The sequence below is a fragment of the Pteropus vampyrus genome, unplaced genomic scaffold (assembly GCF_000151845.1).
Source record: "Pteropus vampyrus isolate Shadow unplaced genomic scaffold, Pvam_2.0 Scaffold570, whole genome shotgun sequence".
Lineage (NCBI taxonomy): Eukaryota > Metazoa > Chordata > Mammalia > Chiroptera > Pteropodidae > Pteropus > Pteropus vampyrus.
In genome coordinates, this window is record NW_011889351.1 from 94,257 (window position 1) to 115,662 (window position 21,406).

Below are 21,406 nucleotides of genomic sequence, written 5' to 3' on the forward strand. Positions count from 1 at the left end.
CGGCACAGGGGCGGGGAAAGCCAAAGGCCCGTGTTCCTCGCGGCCCCCTCCCACCATCAAAGCGCGCCCCTCCCCCAGCTAAGGGACTAGTCGGCCAGCTCCAGCACTGCACCCCTGACCCCAGGGCGCGAGGTGAGGCCTCGCTGCATATCCCCCGAGCAGAGGGCAACGCAGTTATCCCCCTGCCCTCCTGATTCATGAGGGAGACCCACGCCCCGCAGCGGCCGCACAGGCCTCCCTGCAACACCGGGTAATGCAATCCACGGGGACGGGGGCGGCGGCGGCAGCGGCACCAACGACAGCGACGGCGGCGGCAGCAGCAACAGCAGCACTGCCCCAATCTAGAGACAAGCAGAAAGAGGAGGAAAATGGCTCCGAGCAGGGACCGCCTGCTGCACTTTGGGTTCAAGGCGACAGTGAGTGATAGGGGAAGGGAACTGGGTGGCTGGGAAGGACGTGTGTGGCAGCACAGGCTATCGGGGAAGGAGCGACAAGACTTAGGGAGCTGGGAAGACTAGACAGAAAGCTCAAGTGCTTAATGGGTTGATGCGTGCTTCATGCCCGCGGAGGAGAGAACCGGGCTCCGGTGCTGCGTGCAGTTGTCTGCTTTCCTGTCTACGGGGTCCGCGAGCACGCGCGCACACGCACCCGCCCCACAGCCCCTCCCATACACAAATACACACAGACACTTGGGCACTTCCCTGCCTCTCCTGCTCGCGGTGGGCTTGCCTGCCTGGGACCCGAGAGCCGGCTCGCGCCGCTGCCGCGGTCCGGCTTCTCTCGGGCCGACCGTCGCCGGCTGCGCCCGGGAGTGGGGGAGGGGTGGTCCCGCGCCGCGCCGCCGCGCGCTCCTCCTCTCCCCCTCCCCACGCTGTTCCGAGGCCCGGGCGGCTCTACCCAATGAGGAGCGGCGTTGCTGGCAGGTGGGGAGTGTTTTTGTTTTGGGTTGAAGTTGAGGCTGAGGAGAGAGAAGAGCTAGCGACGAGCAGTCGTCGCCGCTGCCAGCGCCGCGGGAAGTGGAGGAGGCCCAGTTTGAGTCGAGAGGTCCCCCCTCCCCGTTGACGGTCCCTGCCCGCCGCTCCTCTGCCTCCTCCTGGTCCCGGAGCTCCCGGGCCTGCCCGGGGCCCCTCGTCTTTGCACTCCGCTCGCCGCAGCGCCCGGCCCCGGCCGCACCCGCCGGCCCCATGAGGAGGGACGTGAACGGAGTGACCAAGAGCAGGTTTGAGGTGTGAGCTTGGGGGAGGAGGATGGTTGGGCGTGAAGTAGGAGATTCCCGCTCTCGTACCCCCTCGCCTCCAAATTAGCACTGCACCGAGCCTCCTCCCTTGCCTGGCGCCATCACCTACCGACCGCCAGGCTGCCAGACTTCTTTCCCCTTCCTCGGGGCCCGAAAGCCCAGTGCAAGCCCGGCCACCCTAGCCTTCCCGCAGGTCGCCTCCTTCCTTTTCCACCCGCGGGCCCCGGCAGGGGATTAGCTCTGGCGCCCTAATTCCCCCCTCCCCCCAGTATCACTCAGCTTTGCATTCTTTACACAACCCTTGGCTTGCCTCCCTCCACCCGACAGGAAAAGCATCACAGCTCTGATCGACCAAAGCTTGCTGCTTTTCTTTCTGCCACCTTATTCTTGAAGCGAGATGGGGAATTTATGTGTCTGGGGCCATTTGTCAAGTTTTAGAGACCTTGGTTAAAGTAGGGAAGTGGGGGCAGTATGCTGGGATGAGAGAGGCGACCACGAGTTTTCGGTGCTATGTTTGGTTGGGGTATTGTTCTGGTACTTCCTCTTTCCCGTTTAGTCTGTACTTTTGTAGCTCATTGTTTTGGGGAACTCTTAGATGTTACAGACTTTGAGATTGGGACGAAGGTCCGAGAAACTTTAGAAAATCCTTTCAAGTTTGTCTCTAAGAACTTTTCCTCCTCTGGCGAGAGAGGTTTATAATCATGGAATTGAGAAATGGATGAGGAAATAAGGAAACGCCTGAAAGCGTGTTTAGAGAGAAGTCACCACGTAGGGAAATGATTCCTTTGGAAAGTGAAGTATTGTAACTACAAATGAATTACAGTAGAATAGTAAGGTACATGGTTTATCAGGGGGATTAAGAAGAAGAAAGAAACTTCAACAAGAAGAGAAAATGTTACCTGGCCTTTTCTGGCAAAGAATCAGGCTGACCTGGGATCACTCACAGCTCAGTGTACATCTCACTTGGTGTTTTTCTTTATTTCCATTTGAAGGATGAAATTGTAAGACAGGGAGACAAAAGTTACAGAAACTTGCCAACTAGGTGGAGAGGGTGAAATTGTTTCCTAAAGGTCTTCACATCATTCTATTCCTTGATTTCTTTTCATGCTTATGGGAAAAATATTTTAACTTATCCACAAATGTCAAGATAGGGAGTGTTTGGGAGAAGTTTAAATTCAGAGCTGCAATATTACTGTTGCAGGCGAGGGGTGGAGAAATTAAGGAATGGGTCTCCTTAGAGTTTTTATATTTAACTTAATCATGGGAAGAAAGTATTATAATAGATAAGATTTGATGTTTCATAGAGCTTTATGTTGCTCTAATATAGAGAGTCTCAATAAGCTTAATTTTTGGTGTTTTCATATTCAGTACTATAAAAATCAGGACTGTCATTGAAATTATTGAACAGACATTTAGCAGTTAACAGGATCTTAAAAGCACTGAAATACTGAAGATTTGTGTGGGGGGTAGCGTTTTGCCACAGCAATCAGCTCTTTATCATTTTGCTATTCACTTTTTTAGGTTGTGTAATTGATGGAAAGAGTTCTTTTGTAGTATGCTTTAAAATTGCATGGCCATATCTTTTTATAATTTATCTTATATTTTAATTTGTAGTTTATCTGTAGTGGTGGCACTAAAATAATAAGGAAATTTATTGCTTTATTAAGCATATTTATTTACCTCGATTGGTATGTAACTGGCAGTTAAAGCTTTCCAAATGTGTCTGAGAAGATAAAAAGAATAAGGAGAAAAAAAACCCCTTCTGTGTATTTTTCATGTTTAAAGTGTTTATAAACCAGAAGCTACTCTCTTAATGATGTGAAATGTTTCATTCTAGAATATAAGTGAAAAGGGCTGAAAATGCCAACTGTTAATGAGTTTCATCATCTGATTATTTCTTAAAATCATTTACTTCTTTACTGACCTATTTTACAAGTAGTAAAATAATAAACTGACCTCTTGTGGTAATAAACTTTGCTAATTCATTGAAAACATTTAAATATTTACTTTCAATGGATAGAAGATGTAGATAAGGTAAAGCAGAATTTTAATATCTAAAACACATCAGTTTTTAAAAAATTATCAAAATATTCAGAATGCTTTTTTAAAGAACTGATAATTTAACGATTGTAAACAGATAGCTGATCTCTGAGAATTTTTTTGAGTGCAGGAAATTTTTATAGCAAATATAATAACTAATTTTAAATTAGTTGTGGTTAATACAAAAAATAAAAGGTTGGAGTTTTTTTGGCCACATTTTTTTCTAGGAGGAAGATAACTAAAGCTTATCTTTTTATAGTTGATTCATTAAGATATTTTTATAGAGAATATTCTGTATATTATGCTTTAGGATGTTTTATCTAGAGACCATACTTTAAATCTCTTACTCAGGGGTAGAGCTATAGAAAAAGAAATTCAAGTCAAAATCAAGGGAGAAGAATATCTGTTAGCCAGATATGTAGCATCCTGTAAATAGCCATAGGTGATGACTATTGGATAAAAGAGTTAAAAAGATAGATGTGAAAATTATTGTTCTTTGCTATATCACTTTGGCATTAAATCTATACAGTAATAATGCTTAAAAGTTAACATAATGTGTGCCGAATTGTTTTAGTCTCAATTGAAATTCATCATTCAGATACTTTTTGTTATATTACTTACAGTAAACTTCATTTTGTGGCTAATTTTGATAATTTCCTTTCAAATTTAATAACAGTTATTGAATGCTTCCTATATGCCAGGCACTGAGCTAGATGTTTTACCTGTTACTTCTGATGCTCACAATTCCATTTTACAGTTGAGGAAAACTAGGGCCTAACAAGTGTTTCAGTTGCACAGCCAGTAAGTAGGGGAGCCAAGATTCCAATCTGCATTTTTTTGACTCCACTCTATCATTCTGCTCTGTTTTTGGCAAAACATAGCGTAAAAGCCCATAAAATGTGTGGAAAAGAGCTTTCCTAAAGTTCTTCATCCAGTATATTTTATTTTGTCTTTGCCATCAAGAGAGTGAAACTACCCTTCATTTTAAGTACTGTAACCAATTAGTGACAGATAACATGTAAATATCTAGGCTAGCCCTTGAATCCAAATTTAGATTTTTTTTTTCAGTTACACCTCTCTACTTTATCATACTCTCAGTAGCTCCATTATGAGAATATAGTACTATTGGAAGGAAAATTATATCTTATTTGGGTTTATTAAAAAGTCTATAACATTAAAGTTACAGTGGTAACATTAACTGACATTCGGATACCATTTAACAGTTTAATCAGTACCTGAAGATGTTAAGATTCACACAGGAAATGATACTCTAATTTGGGTGTTTTGAAGTATTGTTCATTACAGTTTTTCATTATGCCTTACTGCTGCTCTGTTAAGTCTGTCATTTAATATTACATGTATTATATGTAATTGTACATGTAATTTTAATATTACATGTAATGTTACATGTAATATGATATTACAGCCTGCTTCATTTTATCAATTTAATTTGTCCAAAATAAGAAAAAATTATAACATGCGGTATGGTAGAAAGGACATACAGCATTGGGAGTTAAGAGAACTGAATATTAGTCTTGATTTTTGCCGACTATAACTTTGGTCATTTTCCTCCATTGCAAAACAAGTGTGATAGAATCAATGATTAAGGTTCCCTTTGTTCCGGAATCCTATGAATCTGTAATTTTTGAATAAAAGCAGAAGACCGTATTTCTTTGGCTATTTCTTCTGAAGCAGCCACTCCAGTATTCTATTAGTTTGTAGGCTGAGTCATACAGTACTGTTGAGGCTGTAGTAACGACCTTTTCCTTTCTTAAGGTCTTCTAATTTAAAGAACATTCTGCATAGTAAATAATATTTTCCAAATTGATGCATGTGGAAAATGTTATATATTTTTCTAATGGGTGAGAGTCATTTGTTTCACTCCATTTGAAAGGCTATGCAATGGGAAAGAGTACTAGTAAAACTAAGGAATTTTGTTTTTAACGCTTTAGAGAGTGACTTGAAAGCAGTCTAATAGTATAGAAAATTAGAGGTCTATGCTTTTTATGCCCATTCAGACAATCTGTCCTTTTTGAACAATACTATTTATGTTTCTTTACTCTGTAATCATAGGTGTTTTTTATCTTTTGAAGCATGATACATTATATTATGTATTTGTATTGTAGTCATTCATTATTTAAAATTTCAGCATATGTTTGTACCTTTCTACTGTCTACATAAGATAAACCATTATGCATTGAAAGTTACCATGTTTTCCATTAAGTTGTTAAAATTTTTTAGCTTGGCAAGAACTTTAAAAAGAATTCTGGATATTTAAGTTCTACATTCTTACATGTAATTTGTTTCTACATTGAAGATTTTTTCATTTCTGTTAGATGTATTTACACTTTTAAAGTCCTTTTATGTTTTAGGTCATTTGTCATTTTTAAGCTGTTAGTGTTGGTGTTGCCTTTTAATCTTAATTTTTAAAATCCTTGTGTATTTATCGCCAGAGTTGTCTCTTTTCAAATCTTCATTTCATTTTTCTTGCAAATTATTAAGTACTTTTGTTACAGGCCAAGGATGCCATTCCTAGCTCTTAGATTACTGTTTCCCAACTGGTGACAGATTGGAAACTGAATTTTAAATTTCAGTAATCTAACTACTACTGCGGTTTTGGAAGGGTATTTTTAGATGTTCAAAGTAAAATATTCCGTTACACCAGGAAAATCCAAGGGAGGGAGGAAGAAGAAAGAATGCCTTTAAACAGACCAAATTTAGCTGCTTGTGCATAGTTGTCTTTACATTGTTTTCCTACATGATCTTCCAGACTTAGTGAATTCTTAGATCAGACCTCCACCCAAAAATTGACTCAGAAAAATGAAAGCGTCCAACTGCAGTTTTACAGTTTTATATCTTAATGCACTTGGATTCATATAAAAAATGTTAACTTAATAGCAACTAACAATAGGTGGTGGTATTGAACTATGCAATAGTATTTGCACTTCATCTTGCTTAATTATATAACTTTAAAAAACAAAGATATGTATTCAGATGTAATAAACCCAAAACAAATTCGCATTAGCTTTTGAAGACTTTCTGTTAAAAGAATGGCTTTACCTACCTAGGTAGTTATTTTCAGTGCCTACCAAATAACTGTTTAGCAGACACACGAGTTGTAGGTAAGTAACTTCTTTATTCTCCAATCATATTTTTGCCAGTTTGATTTATGATATTCTGTTGGCTTTAATAAGCCTTATAGCTGACCATTGTAATCAAGTGGAAATGTAATTAATTTAATCCAGTTTTGCTTCCTCTCTTAAATTGCTATAAGGTTAAAGTCACCTGTTAAATCATGGTAGACGAGGATTTAGTTAACCGTGAAACAAATATTGGCAATTTCTTCCGTCATTTTTGTCCTTGATCCCAAGAATGTCTAGTAAAAACTAGAAAAGAGAAACAGAACACTGTGAAAGAAAGTAAATTGATCTTATGTATTACTTTGGTGCTAAGACAAATCATAACTAACAACATAGAGGTGAAGTTTGGCAATATGTCAAATGCCTGCCCAATTTTATATTATTAAATGTACCAGCTATTATGATATTTCTTGATGACTGTGACTTTCTAATTAACTGCAGGATGCAGGCAGATATAATTTCATAATGATTTAAAAGTAAAAAATGGAAAAGCATTCTTTTTCCTCATAAATTGAAATAATAAGAAGATGCCATAGATAGTATAGCTATTCTGGGTGCTTCGAGAGTTTGCTTTAGTGTTTGCAAAGTGAGGGAGTTTATGTGGCAGGAAGGACAGGCAAAAAGAAGACAGTAAAATTTCTAGATAGGTGCAAGTTTTTATTTATTTTATTTATTATTTATTTACTTTTTTAGGTAAGGCAACCCTTGGTTGACCTCACAGATTGCATGGACCTCGTCAGTTTACAATCCCTTATTTTTTATTTTTTTTACACCTACAGCACCTGGTCTTCCTAGGTGGTTTCCCATCCAGGAACTAACCAGGCCCGACCCTGCTTAGCTTTCAAGATCAGCGGGGATCAGACTTGTTCAAAGTAGGTTTTTAAACGTAAAGTGCCTGTTCTTATCCATATGTCACTCTTGGTTGACAGTTTAGATCCAGAGAAGGTCATTGCCAACTCACTATATCCTTAATTGAACTTAACAACAAAGAGCCAGGGTTTTTTTTGTTTTGTTTGTTTTCTTTTTTCCTTTTTGTAGGTGGATGGGGAAAAGAAAAAAGTGATTTGCAGTTCCCTGCAAATTAACACTTTAATGTTAACTATAAATGTTAGCTGCAAAGTTTTCCAGAGTTCTCCATTAGAATGTCATTTTTTTGTCGTCTTATTCTTTGAACCAGATCATTTATATATTTTAATATCTAATTTTGGAATCAATTTGAGTAAGGAGGGAATGAAAATGTTAAGGCGATATCGTAAGGATTTTATAAAGGGAAATCAGTTCTAAACTATGAAATAAGTATTCCCACATATATATTTTTACTCACACATATGTATATGTGTACTAGTATATGTGTGACCTTGGTTAAGTTATCTCTCTGGACCTCCATTTTCTCAACACTAAGGTTTCTTCTAGCATTCTGTGATTCTTTAAATAAATCCCTTAATTTGCTGCAGGTTAGAGATTAGATATTCAGTTTATTGCCAGTGTTCAGTTTCTGTGCTTACGACTGTTAATAAAGAAAAAATAGGCTTTGTGAACTTAACCTGTATTCTGCTTTGGATTTCTGCTTATTTTTGCCCTGACTTTTTTAAAAATGGAGATGGACACTGGTAATAAAAACAACTGGTAAATCTGTCCAAATGAACACCTTTGTCAAGGGAATGAGGAATGGTATAATGGTTGTATGATATCCGGGAGTTTATAGTGTGTTGTGATTCAATTTCTCAGGATTTATGGAATTTATATATGTAGAAATATAGAACCTATTTAAGAACATTAGTTTTGAAGTCTGTTCGAACCCTGGCTTTACCACTTAACAACTGCGTGACTTTGGACAAGTTATTTAATCTCTGAGTCAAATTTTTAAAAAAATTAAAATTTTTTTAGGGGTGGCATTGGTTAATGAGATTATATGTCTCAAGTGTACAATTCTGTAATACATTATCTGTATATTGCATTTTGTGTTCACCACCCAGAGTTCATTCTCCATCTGTCACCATATATTTGACCCCCTTAAATTTTTCAATATCTAAAATGGGTATGAAACCTACTGAACTGGATTATGAGGATTAAATCCTATAATGTTTGTATAGCACTTAGCAAATTGTCTATCGTACAAGAAGGACTCAATAAATAATGCCTATTATATTACTTTGTGGGGTTCCACCACACAATAAGTGCTCAATAAATAATGACTATTATTATATTACTTTGTAGAGTAGGAGTTTTTTAAAGTAAACTTTTTATAAATCATTATTTAAAATACTTTACAAGAATTTACTATTTGAAGGAAAAATCCTATTATAAAGGAATGCAATTATCTCTTTACTCATCTGACTTAGTTTTACATATTGGGTTTATTAAACAGAAACACCTATGAATTTTAATCAGTCTAGTTGAACAGTAATAATTTAGCAGTGTTTCAATCTGAAGTTTATACTACAGCCATTGTATTTATTGTTAGGCAAATGTAGTTAAATATCTCCTCAGATAAGAATCTGGCACCAGATTGTAAATTGACATTTAAAACACTAGATCAGTCAGCTTTTACCCAGAGACTGATCATTCTTCCTTCACTGATTTATAGAAAATTAAGCTATGGCATGACAACATGGATAAGTAGAGGTGCATTTACTTTTGAATAAGAGCACTGCATTGCTAATACTCTTTTCCCACATGCATCCGTATCTGCTTTTTGAAAATTATGTATGTGTTCTTCATGTAAAGAAGCTCATATTGAAAAAAATTACATCCTAACTTATTTCTGCAACCCATTTATAGGAAAGAAACTTCATATATTTTGGAATTCTCCTTGGATAAATTAAAACATTTATTTAATACTAGAACTTTTCTAACATTACCATGAATGGTCCAACTTCAGGAAGATAAAGGACTTAATATTCAGTATTCATAGTCACAGCTGACTGGAGTTAATACAAAAGAAGCTTCCCAAATCTAAATCTACACAACAGCAAATACAGTTTTACTGAGGGCAACACATTCCTTAAGGAAGAATAATTATATTTAGATTAAATGCCTCAAAAAGTGTATTATAGGCCCTAAGTGACATAAATTTTATCTGAGCTCATCAGTCTCTGGTCCAGACAGAAAAGTTTGTCCTAAATATAGGAATTAAGATCTCAAGAGACCTATTTTTGGCACTGTTGTGAACTCACACTGAGCCCTGGGGAAAACCATTTACCTCTCTTTATCTTTACAGCTCTAAAATAATATTTCCAATACCTGTTTCTTTATTTAATACAAATTGGATTAATGTTAAAGATTAAACTTAACATAATGTCTGTCAATTATACCTCAATAAAAATAAAAAAAAATTTAAAACCCAAACTCTTACTTTTTAATAGTACTACTTGAGTTCAGTATACATTATTAAAGAGGAATAAGTGAAACTAAATATTGTTTATGACAACTTAATTCCATAGTAGAGATAAATAAGTAATCTTGAGTGCCCTATCAGAATCACTAGTGAAGTACTTATGAATCCCTGGAAAACAGTGCATTTGCTGAATGAGAATAGATCTGGGCATTCAAGTTTAGTAGAAGTTTCCTTAAGAGATAGTGATGTAAATTTCTGTTAAACACTGGGATAAGGGATACTAAATTAAATTATATTTACAACCTGAATTCCATGGGGAAATAATTTACATGAATTTGACATAAAATCAGCACCCCTTCTCTCGGTTCCTATTCTTTCTGAGATGTTTTGGCCCTGGAAACAAGGTGCAGAATCTAATGTACAGCACTGAAAATAGTTATTTTACAGTTTGTACATTTTACATGATTAAATACATTCAGTTTCACTAATGAAACCACCATACTACACTATACGGCTTCTCAGGCTCCGGAGAACAAAAATATGTCTCGGAGTTCAGCAAAGCTTATCTGACCTTGTCCAGGGCTCAGAAAATCTGAGGGGTTCAATTCTGTTCAAAATTTGTTTAGCACCAACTATGTGTCAGATGTCGATAGGTGTTAGAGGTACAGAGCTGCTCCAAAAAATTGCTTGGCCTCAGGGAGTTTGTAGTCTAGTTCAGAAGAAAGACACATACAAAAAGTAATTTAGTGGATTCTGGTAAATGCAGTGATAGGTGTATGGGAAAGTGATAAGAACCAATTTCATGAAAAGCGTTCATACTTTCTGTGATCCTCATACTGCTTATTAAATGTGCATTATACTTTAATGCTTTTAAAGGAAAACAAAATCCTTCGACACTGCTTTCAAAAAATATTAGCACTTTACTGTTGCTGTAAGGACTTATGTATTATTTATATTTTTAAATTATGTTTATTGAGATAACATTGGTTAATACAATTATATAATTTTCAGGTGTACATTATAATTTGACATCTATATATTCTATTGTGTGATTACCACCCAAAGTCCAGTTAGGATTTATTTTTTTAAATATAAATACCAGTTATCCTCTTCTGTGATATTCTCTTCAGGTTTACAAGAAAGGGCCAAGGGAAAAGATCGGCAGGTATTAGTAATTTCTTTGATTCTACTGATACATCTTTAGGAAAACGAAATAATAGCACTACTAAAGCCTGACATTCCTCAGACTTAAGCAGAAATTAATCAAGGTTGGAAAAGGACTAACAGGAAAAGTAACTCTTTCACCAGTAGTTCCAGGAATTCATTATATAGTTTGTAGTTAGGCTAGTAGGGTTCCCTTTGTTTTTAAGATAAAAAGTAAGTCTTGTTAAGGAATTTATGAATGATTTTGCATCATGCTGACCCTCATATATATGTGTGTGTGTGTGTATATATTTGTATGTATGATCTCTCATATTTGACCTTCATATATGACCTTTATATATGTTTTGCTAACCTCCCTTTAGTAGGACAGATATTTTGAACTATCTCAAGTAATAAGTTTATGTGTTTTACACGTTAAAGAGCATGTTCCCATATATTATTTCATTTGAATTTAAAACATCTTACATGTTAGGTACAGGATACTTCGCTGCTATTTATAGATAAGAAAGCAGATGCTCTGAAAGGCTGTTATTTTCCCAACATAAAATAGCTAAGTATAAAAACCAGAACTTTAATCCAGTTGACTTGAAGTCTGTTATACTTGCCTCTAGAGTACGCTGACTGAGAGTAGGTTATTTTGAACAGTTTCCTCTTTATCCTTCTTTTGGTCCATAGCAGGCTTTTTTTTTTTCCTTTTTTCTTTTTTCTGACTTTATTGAAATATAATAAACAATTAGTTGCTTGTATTTACATTATACAATTCAGTGAGTTTTTTTCCAATTATAGTGGGCATACAGTAATATACCAGTTTCAGTTATACAGCCTAGTGATCAGAGATCTACATAATTTGCAAAGCGATCACCCTACTAAATCTAGTACCTCTCTTCCCCTTGCATATTTATTACATTATTAGCCATCTTCCCCATGCTACACTCTATATTTCCATGTTTATTCTGCAACTATCCATTTGTACTTCTTAATCCCTATGTCTTTTTTCCATCCCCCAACCCCCCTCCCATCTAGTTAAGCCCTCAAAATATTCTCTGTATCTATGAGTTTATTACTGCTTTTGTTATTTTGTTCTTTAGATTCCACATATACGTGAAATCATGCAATATTCGTCTTTATATAACTCCTTTCATTCAACACAGTACCCTCTAGGTCTATCAAGGCAATATCTTTTTTTATCCTATTTCTTTTAGTCTGTGTGTGTCTTTTAATCTGAAGTGAGTCTCTTGTAAGCAAAATATGAAGGGGTCTTGTTTTCTTATCCATTCAGTCACTCTATCTTTTGGTTGGAGCATTTAATTCTTTTCCTTTTGATGTACTTGTTGATAGGGATGTAGTTATTCCCATTCTTTATTTCTGTTTTTTATACATGTTTTTTCTTTTCAAAGAAGTCGCTCCAACATTTCCTGTAATAGTGGCTTGGTGTTGATAAATTCCTGTAACTTATTTTTGTCTGAGAAGCTCTTAATCTGTCCTTCAACTCTAAATGATAGCTTGATAGCTTTGCTGGATAAAGTATTCTTGGTTGTAGATCTTGGATTTTCATCATGTCAAATATTTTGTGCCAAGCCCTTCTGTCCTGCATGGATTCTTTTGAGAAATCAGCTGCCAGTCTTATGGGTGCTTCCTTGTAGGTAATTGCTTTTCTCTTGCTGCTTTTAAGATTCTCTCTTTGTCTTTAAGCTTTGGCATTTTAATTATGATGTGTCTTGGTGTGGGCCTCTCTTGGTTCCTCTTTCTTGGGACTCTCTCAGCTTCCTGGAGTTGTGTATCTATTTCCTTCACCAGCTGAAGGAAGTTTTCCATCATTATTTTTTCAAATAACTCTTCCTTTATTGATGATGCTCAGAAGTGAGCAAGTCTTGTTTTCCTTCAGGTACCCTTATGACATGGATGTTTTTACATTTAATAGTGTCACATAGGCTCTTTAAATTATTATTATAGTCTTGGCTTTTTTTTGCTATTCTGATTGAGTGTCCTTGGCTTCCCCATCCTCTCTATTGGTGGTTCAATCCTCTTCTTTATCCACTCTGTGTATTCTATCTAATATACTCTTCATCTCAGATAATGTGTTCTTCACTTCTTAATGGTTCCCTTTTATAATTTCCATTTCCATTTTTATGTTTTTTATCTCTTTGTTAAAGTTCTCACTGAATTCATCTACACTTTCCCTAAGTTCATCGAGCATCTTTATAACCAGTGTTTTGAACTCTGCATCTGTTGGATTGCTTGACTCCATTATTCCTGGGTCTGTTCTGTTCTCTAGTATGGTTTCTGCCTCTCTGTCTTCCCGTTTTGACTGCCTTTCTGTGTCTATTTCTGTGTACTAAGCAAAGCTTGTATGTCTCCCGGTCTTATTAGTATGTGGCTTTGTGTAGTTGGTGTACAGTAGCACCGTCCTGAGAAGGGTTCAGCTGCAAGTCAAGTTCAGCCCCAGCCTGTGCTCCCAACAGGACCCCCTGTTAAGATTCAGCAAGCAGTCCACAGATGCTGTGCTTATAGTTCCCTCAAGAAACCACATCAGAAACCGATGCAAGCTGCCATCAGTGTGAGTCTTGGCTCTGCTCAGTAAGGAGCACCTGACTCCCTGAGGACACAGCTGGATGTGGCTTGGGTGGGGTTGTGAGTTGGGAGAGGCGGAGTTTCAGGGAATCCCCTGGGCAAGTGACCTCTGTTATCCAATTTGATGACCTCTCAGCTATGGCGGCGCTGCATCTGCACACTGGAAGCGGGAGGGCTCAACAGAGGAATAGTGGATACCCCCAGCACTTTTGTCCCAGAGAGATCTTAGCCTCTGGCCCTCTAGCAACTTAGTGTTCCCCCCTGTAAGTCCCTGTTGCTCCCCGTGCATCTGACCTGGCGATGATGCTCAGAAGTGAGCAAGTCCGTCACTTCGAAAGTCTGCTCATGGACACAGCTCCTTTAAGAGGTGTCTATAGCTGCTGTAGCCTCTGTCCCACTCAGCTGCTAGGTACCGGGCAGCCTCACGTCCTCGCCCTGTCCTACCTCTTCCTGTTGCAGGTTGATTTCTTATTTCTCTCCCTAGTTGTAGGGCTTGTTCATCTAGATCCCACGTGACTTTCCTTGCTGTTTGTTCGTGTTTCTGTTGCAACTTTGATTTGGTTACAAGAGGGATGAACAAAGCCTCTATCATAATCTATGCCATTTCTTTCCCTCATAGCAGGCATTTATTTATAAGATGTTTGGTTGGGATTGAGTAATACTTGAATTTATGGCCATAGAAGTAAGCAAAGTTAACTGTTTGGAGACTGAAAAGTATGGGAGTTGAATCTGTACTTTGGCTTATTAGCCATACTTACTAACTAACTTAAGTAACTCTCCTAAACAACCATGAACAAATATTCTGTATAAACCATACCCAGGTAGTAATTTCCTTTCAGATACCTATGCAGTAAATCACAGTTGGACCAAAAGCTTAGTATATCATCCATATGTTGAGTAAAACTGATCTGATTATATTTTTAACTGTAATTCTTCCTTGTGAAGACTAGGGTTGAGATAGTAAAACAGTTTTATAAGTATTTGTGAAACCTTTATAAACTTTATAAGTTTATAAAATTTTTTGCAAGTTTTAGTCAGGCTTGACTTATAAAGCCTGGGCAACATTTTACTCAATTTCACATAGTATATTATCAAAGATGAAAAGTAGCAATATACTACTACTGACTTAAAATAATAAAAATTTAGGATATGGTATTTTATGAATAAGCATAGATATTCCTAGATATAAAAGATCAAGTAGATTTAGTAGAGTTAAAATAGGTTTTAATATCAAAGAATACCAAGAAACAATATTATCTTCTAGAGTATTTAAATAATTTATTTCAATAATGTGAAATTTGCATTAAAGGTGATCTCATTCATAAAATACAAGATGTTCTGGAGTTATAGCCAAGATCTATCTGACCCTACTAACCACTATCAAAAATATATTCAGATGGTGGTGGCTCTATAGTGTAGTGGTTAGCACGTCTGCTTTATGCGCAGAAGGTCCTGGATTCGCACCCCAGGTGGAGCCACAGACCATACCCTGGGTGCACCAGGCCCCAGGTACGTCAGCCCCCCGGGTATGCCAGGCCCCAGGTGCACACTGTGAGCATGTGGGAGGAGACGCCCAGCCTTCAGAGACTGATGGTTCTTAAGCAACATCCATAGGTCAGGGGTGGAAGGGGTGGAGAATTAAAGTGGAGAAAAAAAAATATTCAAATGAAATGTGTAATTAACTCATTACATTGCCTTTTTAGTCTTAATAATACTACCTTCCTACCTAGGATCCAGTTTTATTCTTCTATACATGTTATGGCTGTTGTCCAGTGACTGGGGTTTTGTCAATATTCCCAGTATAGTATTATTTCAGACATGAATTAACATGAGAATGATAAACCACAGAATTCAATGCAGCATCAGGCTGTGAACCAGGGGAGAGTGTATGTGTTCCACATTAACTTCATTGGAAACAGTGTTTTTCTTCTGTGGAATTAGACCCAAATACACATTCAGGTTGAAAGGTCCATAGGCAGCCAAATAGTAGTTGTTAGGCTTAATGGCATTGGTACTCTTAAAAAAGGAAATGATGAGGTTGAGGTCTAAGTAAAACTTAACCAAAAACTAGTTTAGTAAACTTTCTTTTAGCTTTTCTTTACTGTGGCAGACTATGGCTTATTAAATGGTGTGCAATCTCTGTGAAGGTTATCACTCTTTTAGCCAAAGGAGACTTTAGTATCAGCTTCTTTGGCCATCCTCATGTAGCCTCGGGTTCCTCAGTTTAATGTGTTTCAGTGACATGCCTTTCTTCTGTCTATTTCTGTTTTTATAAAAATAAGACAGTTATAAGAATAGGCCTGTGGTCTAAATTGTGACTGGAAATGGAGGTTAAATTGTTGCTTTAGTATTTGTTCTTGGAGAGAAGTTAAAGTATAATCTATTTACAGTAAAGTGAGTTTCAAGTGAAAAGTAATTCCCCTATCCTCCCATGCTCCAGAGGTAACCATTATTAACTGTTTATTATATATCGTTTTATAAATTATGTATTCATTAGTATTATGTATGGTTATGTTCATATTTTATAAGCAAACAAGATTATGTTTGACATATGGTTTAGCACCTTGCTTTTTTTCTCATTTTAAAAATTATGTTTTAAATTATATAAGAAATATATGAATAAATTTTATTTAAAAAACTAAAACATTTTAAGTATGATAAAAATACCTCCTTATATTCTCCCTAATCCTGATCCTCTCCACTCCACCCATCTCCACCTAAAGAGATAAGGACCAGTTTTAAACTTGGTGACTATCCTTAAAAGTCTTTTTCTATACTTTTTATATAGCATTACTTTTATATGTGTGTATTTACATAATTAGCTTCATGCTGTGCATGTTATTCTGAAACTTTAACTACAATATGTCTTAGAGATCTGTTAGATGTATTTAACAACTATATCTCATTTCATTATATAAATATTCTAGTCTGTATAGCTGGCTATTAATAGGCCTTTAGACTTTCTTCTTGGCATTACAAACAAAAATGGAACAAATGTTTTTGTATATGCCTTCTGGTAAATATCAAGAAGGGATTTCTGGGTCACAGGGAATATGTGTTTTTTAGGTTTATTAGATACTGTCAAATTGCCTTCCTAATTTATGTTTTGGCTAGTAGTATATGAATGAACTTGTTTCTCCACATCTTCACCAAACACAATGTTTTCCAACTTAGAATTTTTTTCAGTGATAGATGGAAAATTGTGTTTTATTGTTTTCTTCTGTATTTTTCTATTTACGATTGAAGTTGGGTATCTTCCTGTTTTAGTCTTCATGTTTTATTGATCACTTGTATTTCTCCCATAAATTCTCTGTTTTACTTCTTGACAAGTTTTAAAAATTGGTAGTCTTTTTTTTTTAATCCCTATAGGCATTTTTGTAATAAGAGTTTATTGGAGCCAAATTGATATATATGCCGGGGAGCAAGATCGCAAATATTCTCCCCCTTTAGGCATTATTTATATTGGATAGTAACCCATTGAGTGGGCTTGTCTTTTAACTTTGTTTATATTGGCTTTTTTGGTGTTTATAAAAAAAAGTGTCTCTTAATCCCAAGATTATAAATATTCTTCCATATTTTGTTATGGTATTTTTTATAGTTGTTTTTCGCATTAAATTCTTGTACATCTAAGTTTTTACTGGAGTTTATTTTATAAAATGGAATTCTAACCGAACTTTCTCTCTGTATTGATAACGAGTTGTCCTGACACAATTTAGTTCATCTTCTCCCCACTGGTTTTGAAATGTCATTTCTGTCATAAAACTAATTGAATTCAGAGATCTGTGTTTGAACTATGTTGTTTCTTCCATCCATTTTTTTTATTGCTGTTACCACAGTTTTAATTAATTGGCTTTATACATTAATTGGGAGAATTGACACCTTTATAATATTTTCCTTTCCATTCATGAACATAATATACATGATATATAGTTGTAGCTTTTATCAGAAGTTCTTTATAGAGTTCTTTAAGATCTTACAAAGTTTCTGTTAGTTTTTATATCTACATACTTTATAATTTATAGTGTTGGTACAAATGGACTTTTTTTGGTTACATTTTCTAATCATTAACTCAGTCAGCAAATATTTGTTGAGCACTTTATAAGTGCCTGATGCTGTTAAAGATACTGAGGGTATAAAAGTCGACAAAACACAAAATCTTGCCCTAATGGAGTTTAAAATTTAGTGAAGGGATATTGACATGAAACATAAAAAAATAAAAAATACATAATGTCTGATGCTAGTAAGTGCTGTAGACAAAAATGAAGGACAGGAGGAAAAGGAAGGGAACTGGACATGATTTACGTTTTACATAGAACGATTAAGGAAGACTTTATGATTAAGGTTAACATTTGAACAGAGGTAAAGAAATCATGGAGCAAAGAAAGACCATTACAGGCAAAGGAATGCAAAAATTGAAGGTGGCAGTGTGTTTGGTGTGTTCTAGCACAGGTAGGTCACTGTGGCTGGATCATGTTGAGGTTGGTTGAGTAACTTAGTAGGGAGGTCAGAGAGTTATGAATAAGAATGAAAAAGGGGAATAGGGGAGAGTTGGAGAGCAGAGTAGATCATGAATGGTGTTGTTGGCCATTTTAAGCTCTGAATTTTATTCTGAGCAAGGGAAACCATAGGAAATTTTGAGCAGAAGAGGAACATGATATAATTCATATTTTGAAAGATTCACTCTTGCTTTATTGAGACTTAATATGTAACTGCTATTCAAGGCTCTTGCAATAATCCAGAAAAATAATAGTGGTATCTTGTATGAAATTGATTGTAGTGGAAGTGTGAGAAGTAACTGGATTCTGGATATTTTGAAAGTAGAGCTCTTAGAGTTTACTGTCATTAGAAAGCTATAAAGTTTGTGTTGATCTTTGTATATTCATTTGTATCCAGTTTGGATGCTCTTAGGTAGAAGTAATAGAAACTTTTTTTTGTGACTTAAGCAATAAGATGTTCATTATCTCACATTATAAGGAGTCCAAAGTAAAGCTTTTTCTAGGATTAAGAACTATGCTTTAAAAGAGGTGCTTTTCAAACTTCAGTTTGCATGATCACCTGGAAAACTGGTAAATCACCTGGATCCATGAATTTACATCTAAGAAATACAAGAGTGATGCTTCAGTGAGCACCACACTTTGGGTAACGCTGACTTAGAGCATAATAAATAGAAGGACTTTAGTGTTTAGTGTTTGAAGCACAACTTTGGAACCAGACTGCCTGAGTTCAAATCTTAGCTCTGCTATTTCCTGTCTGTATTTAAATTTTTCAGATATGTTGATCTTGAGCTATTTTGTTCATTTCTGATTTTATTGTGTTATGTATAATATATGTGTATCAGTGGCTTATATGATAACAGGTTTTTAAATTTTCTTTGTGTCCAAGCACATCATCAGTTTTTGTAAATATTCTATGTGTTAGAACAAAGTAGGAGTTTTTATTTGTTGAATGTGTGAGTTTGATACAGAAAAAATGATCACAGATACAAAATTTTAAAAATGATGCTGTGTTGCAAGAAGGAAGAAGAGGGTGCTTACCAGTCAGAGGCTGGAGACCAGACTACCTTATTTTCTTAACATGTAAAAATTGTGCTCTTTTTGTATTTGAATATGAAATTTGATAGCTCAACAGAGGGTGAAAGCCTCAGGATCCTTAAGAAGAGGAAACAAAAAAAAAAAGTGGCGGAAGAAGAAAACCTAGTGATTTTACAAGGGAGAGGAAGGTGGACCTTGTATTTGTGACTTAAATTTTTTTTTTTTTTTTTACAGTAGAAAAGAAAAGTTTTATTAGAAGGGAAAGTATACTTCCAGACATGGAAGCGGGCCTGAGCAAGAGAAGCGTGGCTCAAAAGGCCTTAAAAAAATTTTTAAGTCTATTTATTTAAACTTAGAAAACTTCAAAAAGTCTCATAGTACTTTTGAAAGAGATCATAGCATTTATCCAATAAAACATTAAAGATCCATTATTTTTAAAGATCTTACTGTTTTCTAATTACTGACATGCAGTGCACTGGCTAATTATGGCAAAGCTAATTTCAATCAGTTCATATTTTGGATGCAATGAATATTTAAAGCTGTGTGACCTTGGAATATTTATGTAGTCTTTGCACCTCAGTTTTTTAAATTATGAAATGGATATAACAATAGAATCCTTCTATCTAGGGTTGTTGCAAATTAAATGATATGTGTATAAAGTGCTTACAAGGGTGCTGGGTGTACAATGTGCATTCACTAAGTTCAAGTTATTGTCATTATTTGGCTTAGTTCATTACACATAACTGTTAGATCAAGCTTGTTATATGTATTATTCAAATTCTTTACGTCTTTATTAGCTTTTTGCCCATTTTGTCTTTTGTACTATTTGAGAAGAATATTAAAGTTCTCCAGCCATGTCGAAACTTTTTTTTGTAGTACAGTTTTTGCTTCATATATTTCGAAGCTCTATTGTTAAGATATATAAACTTTAAAGAATGTTAAATTTGCTTTTATTGGTGAATTGTTTCTATATCTATAGAAATACCTCTTTGACTCAATGATTTTTGTCCTTGAATTAAATTTTACCTAATATTATTGATATAAAAGTTGTTTCATTCTTGAGTACTGAGCTGGCTTCTTTGGGTCCTCACATTCTAGATTTTGGACTGGTAGTTCTTTATACTGTTTTTTTGCTCTTTCATGCTTTAAAGAAGTCACCTGTTATTGTCATTGCTTTTAATATTTCACCCAACTTTTTAGTGGCTCTTAGAAGGTTCATGAGAATAATCTGGCCAGTCACTGCTGTAAGCAGAAGCAGAAGTATCTGGTTCACTCCTCTTCTTCTGAAAGTAGTGGATCCTTTTAAAAAGTTCTTTTACTGTGTACGTATGAGTGGTGCACTCACCTAATTATGTCTGGAAACGTCTTTTTTTTCTCATTGCTCAGGTCATCTGGGGTTAGCTGGGAACAAAGTTCTCCATTGCAGTTACTTTCCCTCGGTATTCTAAAGATATTCCTCTGTTGTTTTCTGAACTCTATTGCTAAGAGTAAATTTATTTTTATCTTTCTTCAAAGAGCTCTTTGACTACACATTTTTGAATTACTTTTTATTGAGTTATAATTCACATTATTCCCTTTTTATGGTGTACAATTTAGTGACTTCTAGTATATGCACAGATAGGTCTAAATCATCACCACTGTCAATTCTGGAACATTTTCTAAACTTTAGAAAGAAACTTGTACCCTTTATCTGTTGCCCTCAATCCTTAACCACACCTTTGTTCTAAGCAAAAACTAATCTACTTTCTGTCTCTGTAGATTTCTCTTTTCTGGACTTTAGTTGAATTTCATATAGTATGTGGTCTTTATGACTGGCTTCTTAGCATGTGTTCAAGGTTCAACATGTTGGAGCATGTATCCATACTTCATTCTTTTTTATGGCTGAATAATCCATTGTCTGGATATACCATATTTTGTTTATCCTTTTATTAACATGTTTGGGTGGTTTCTACCTTTTGGCTATTATAAAGAGTGCCTCTGTGAATATTCTTATGAGCAAATATGTGTTTAAAACCCGTTTTCAATTCTTTTGGGTATGTACTTAGGAGTGGAATTGCTGGGTCACGTGGCAATTCTATGTTTAACATTTTGAGGAACTGCCAAATTGTTTTCCACAGCAGCTGCACCATTTTACATTCCCACCAGCAATGTCCAGTGGTTCAGATTTCTCCATATCCTTGCCAACAGTTGTTTTCTTTTTGTTAAATGATAGCATCCTAGTGGGTGTGAGGTGGTTTCTCATTGTGGTTTTGCTTTATTTTTCCTTAATGACTAATGATATTGAGCATCTTATCATGTGCTTTTTGACCATTTCTATATCTTCTTTGGAGAAATGTCTATTCAAATTCTTCGCCATTTTTAAAATAGGTTATTTGCATTCTGTTGT

The 21,406-nt window shown here is 36.0% G+C and overlaps 1 protein-coding gene across 4 annotated transcripts in view; it reads left to right on the top strand.

Annotated features, from left to right (window-relative positions):
- The first annotated feature begins 16 nt into the window (after positions 1-16).
- The window catches only part of FBXL20 (F-box and leucine rich repeat protein 20), an 82,841-nt gene continuing 61,451 nt past the window's right edge, over positions 17-21,406 (top strand). Inside the window, exon 1 of one of the 4 annotated variants that reach the window (XM_011384295.2) lies at positions 17-416. In XM_011384295.2, coding sequence (XP_011382597.1) covers positions 369-416 — 48 coding nt within the window. In that variant the 5' untranslated portion in view covers positions 17-368. Of the gene's footprint in view, positions 1,227-21,406 lie in introns of all 4 variants that reach the window. The other 3 variants (XM_011384296.2, XM_023525540.1, XM_023525541.1) reach the window with 3 other exon arrangements.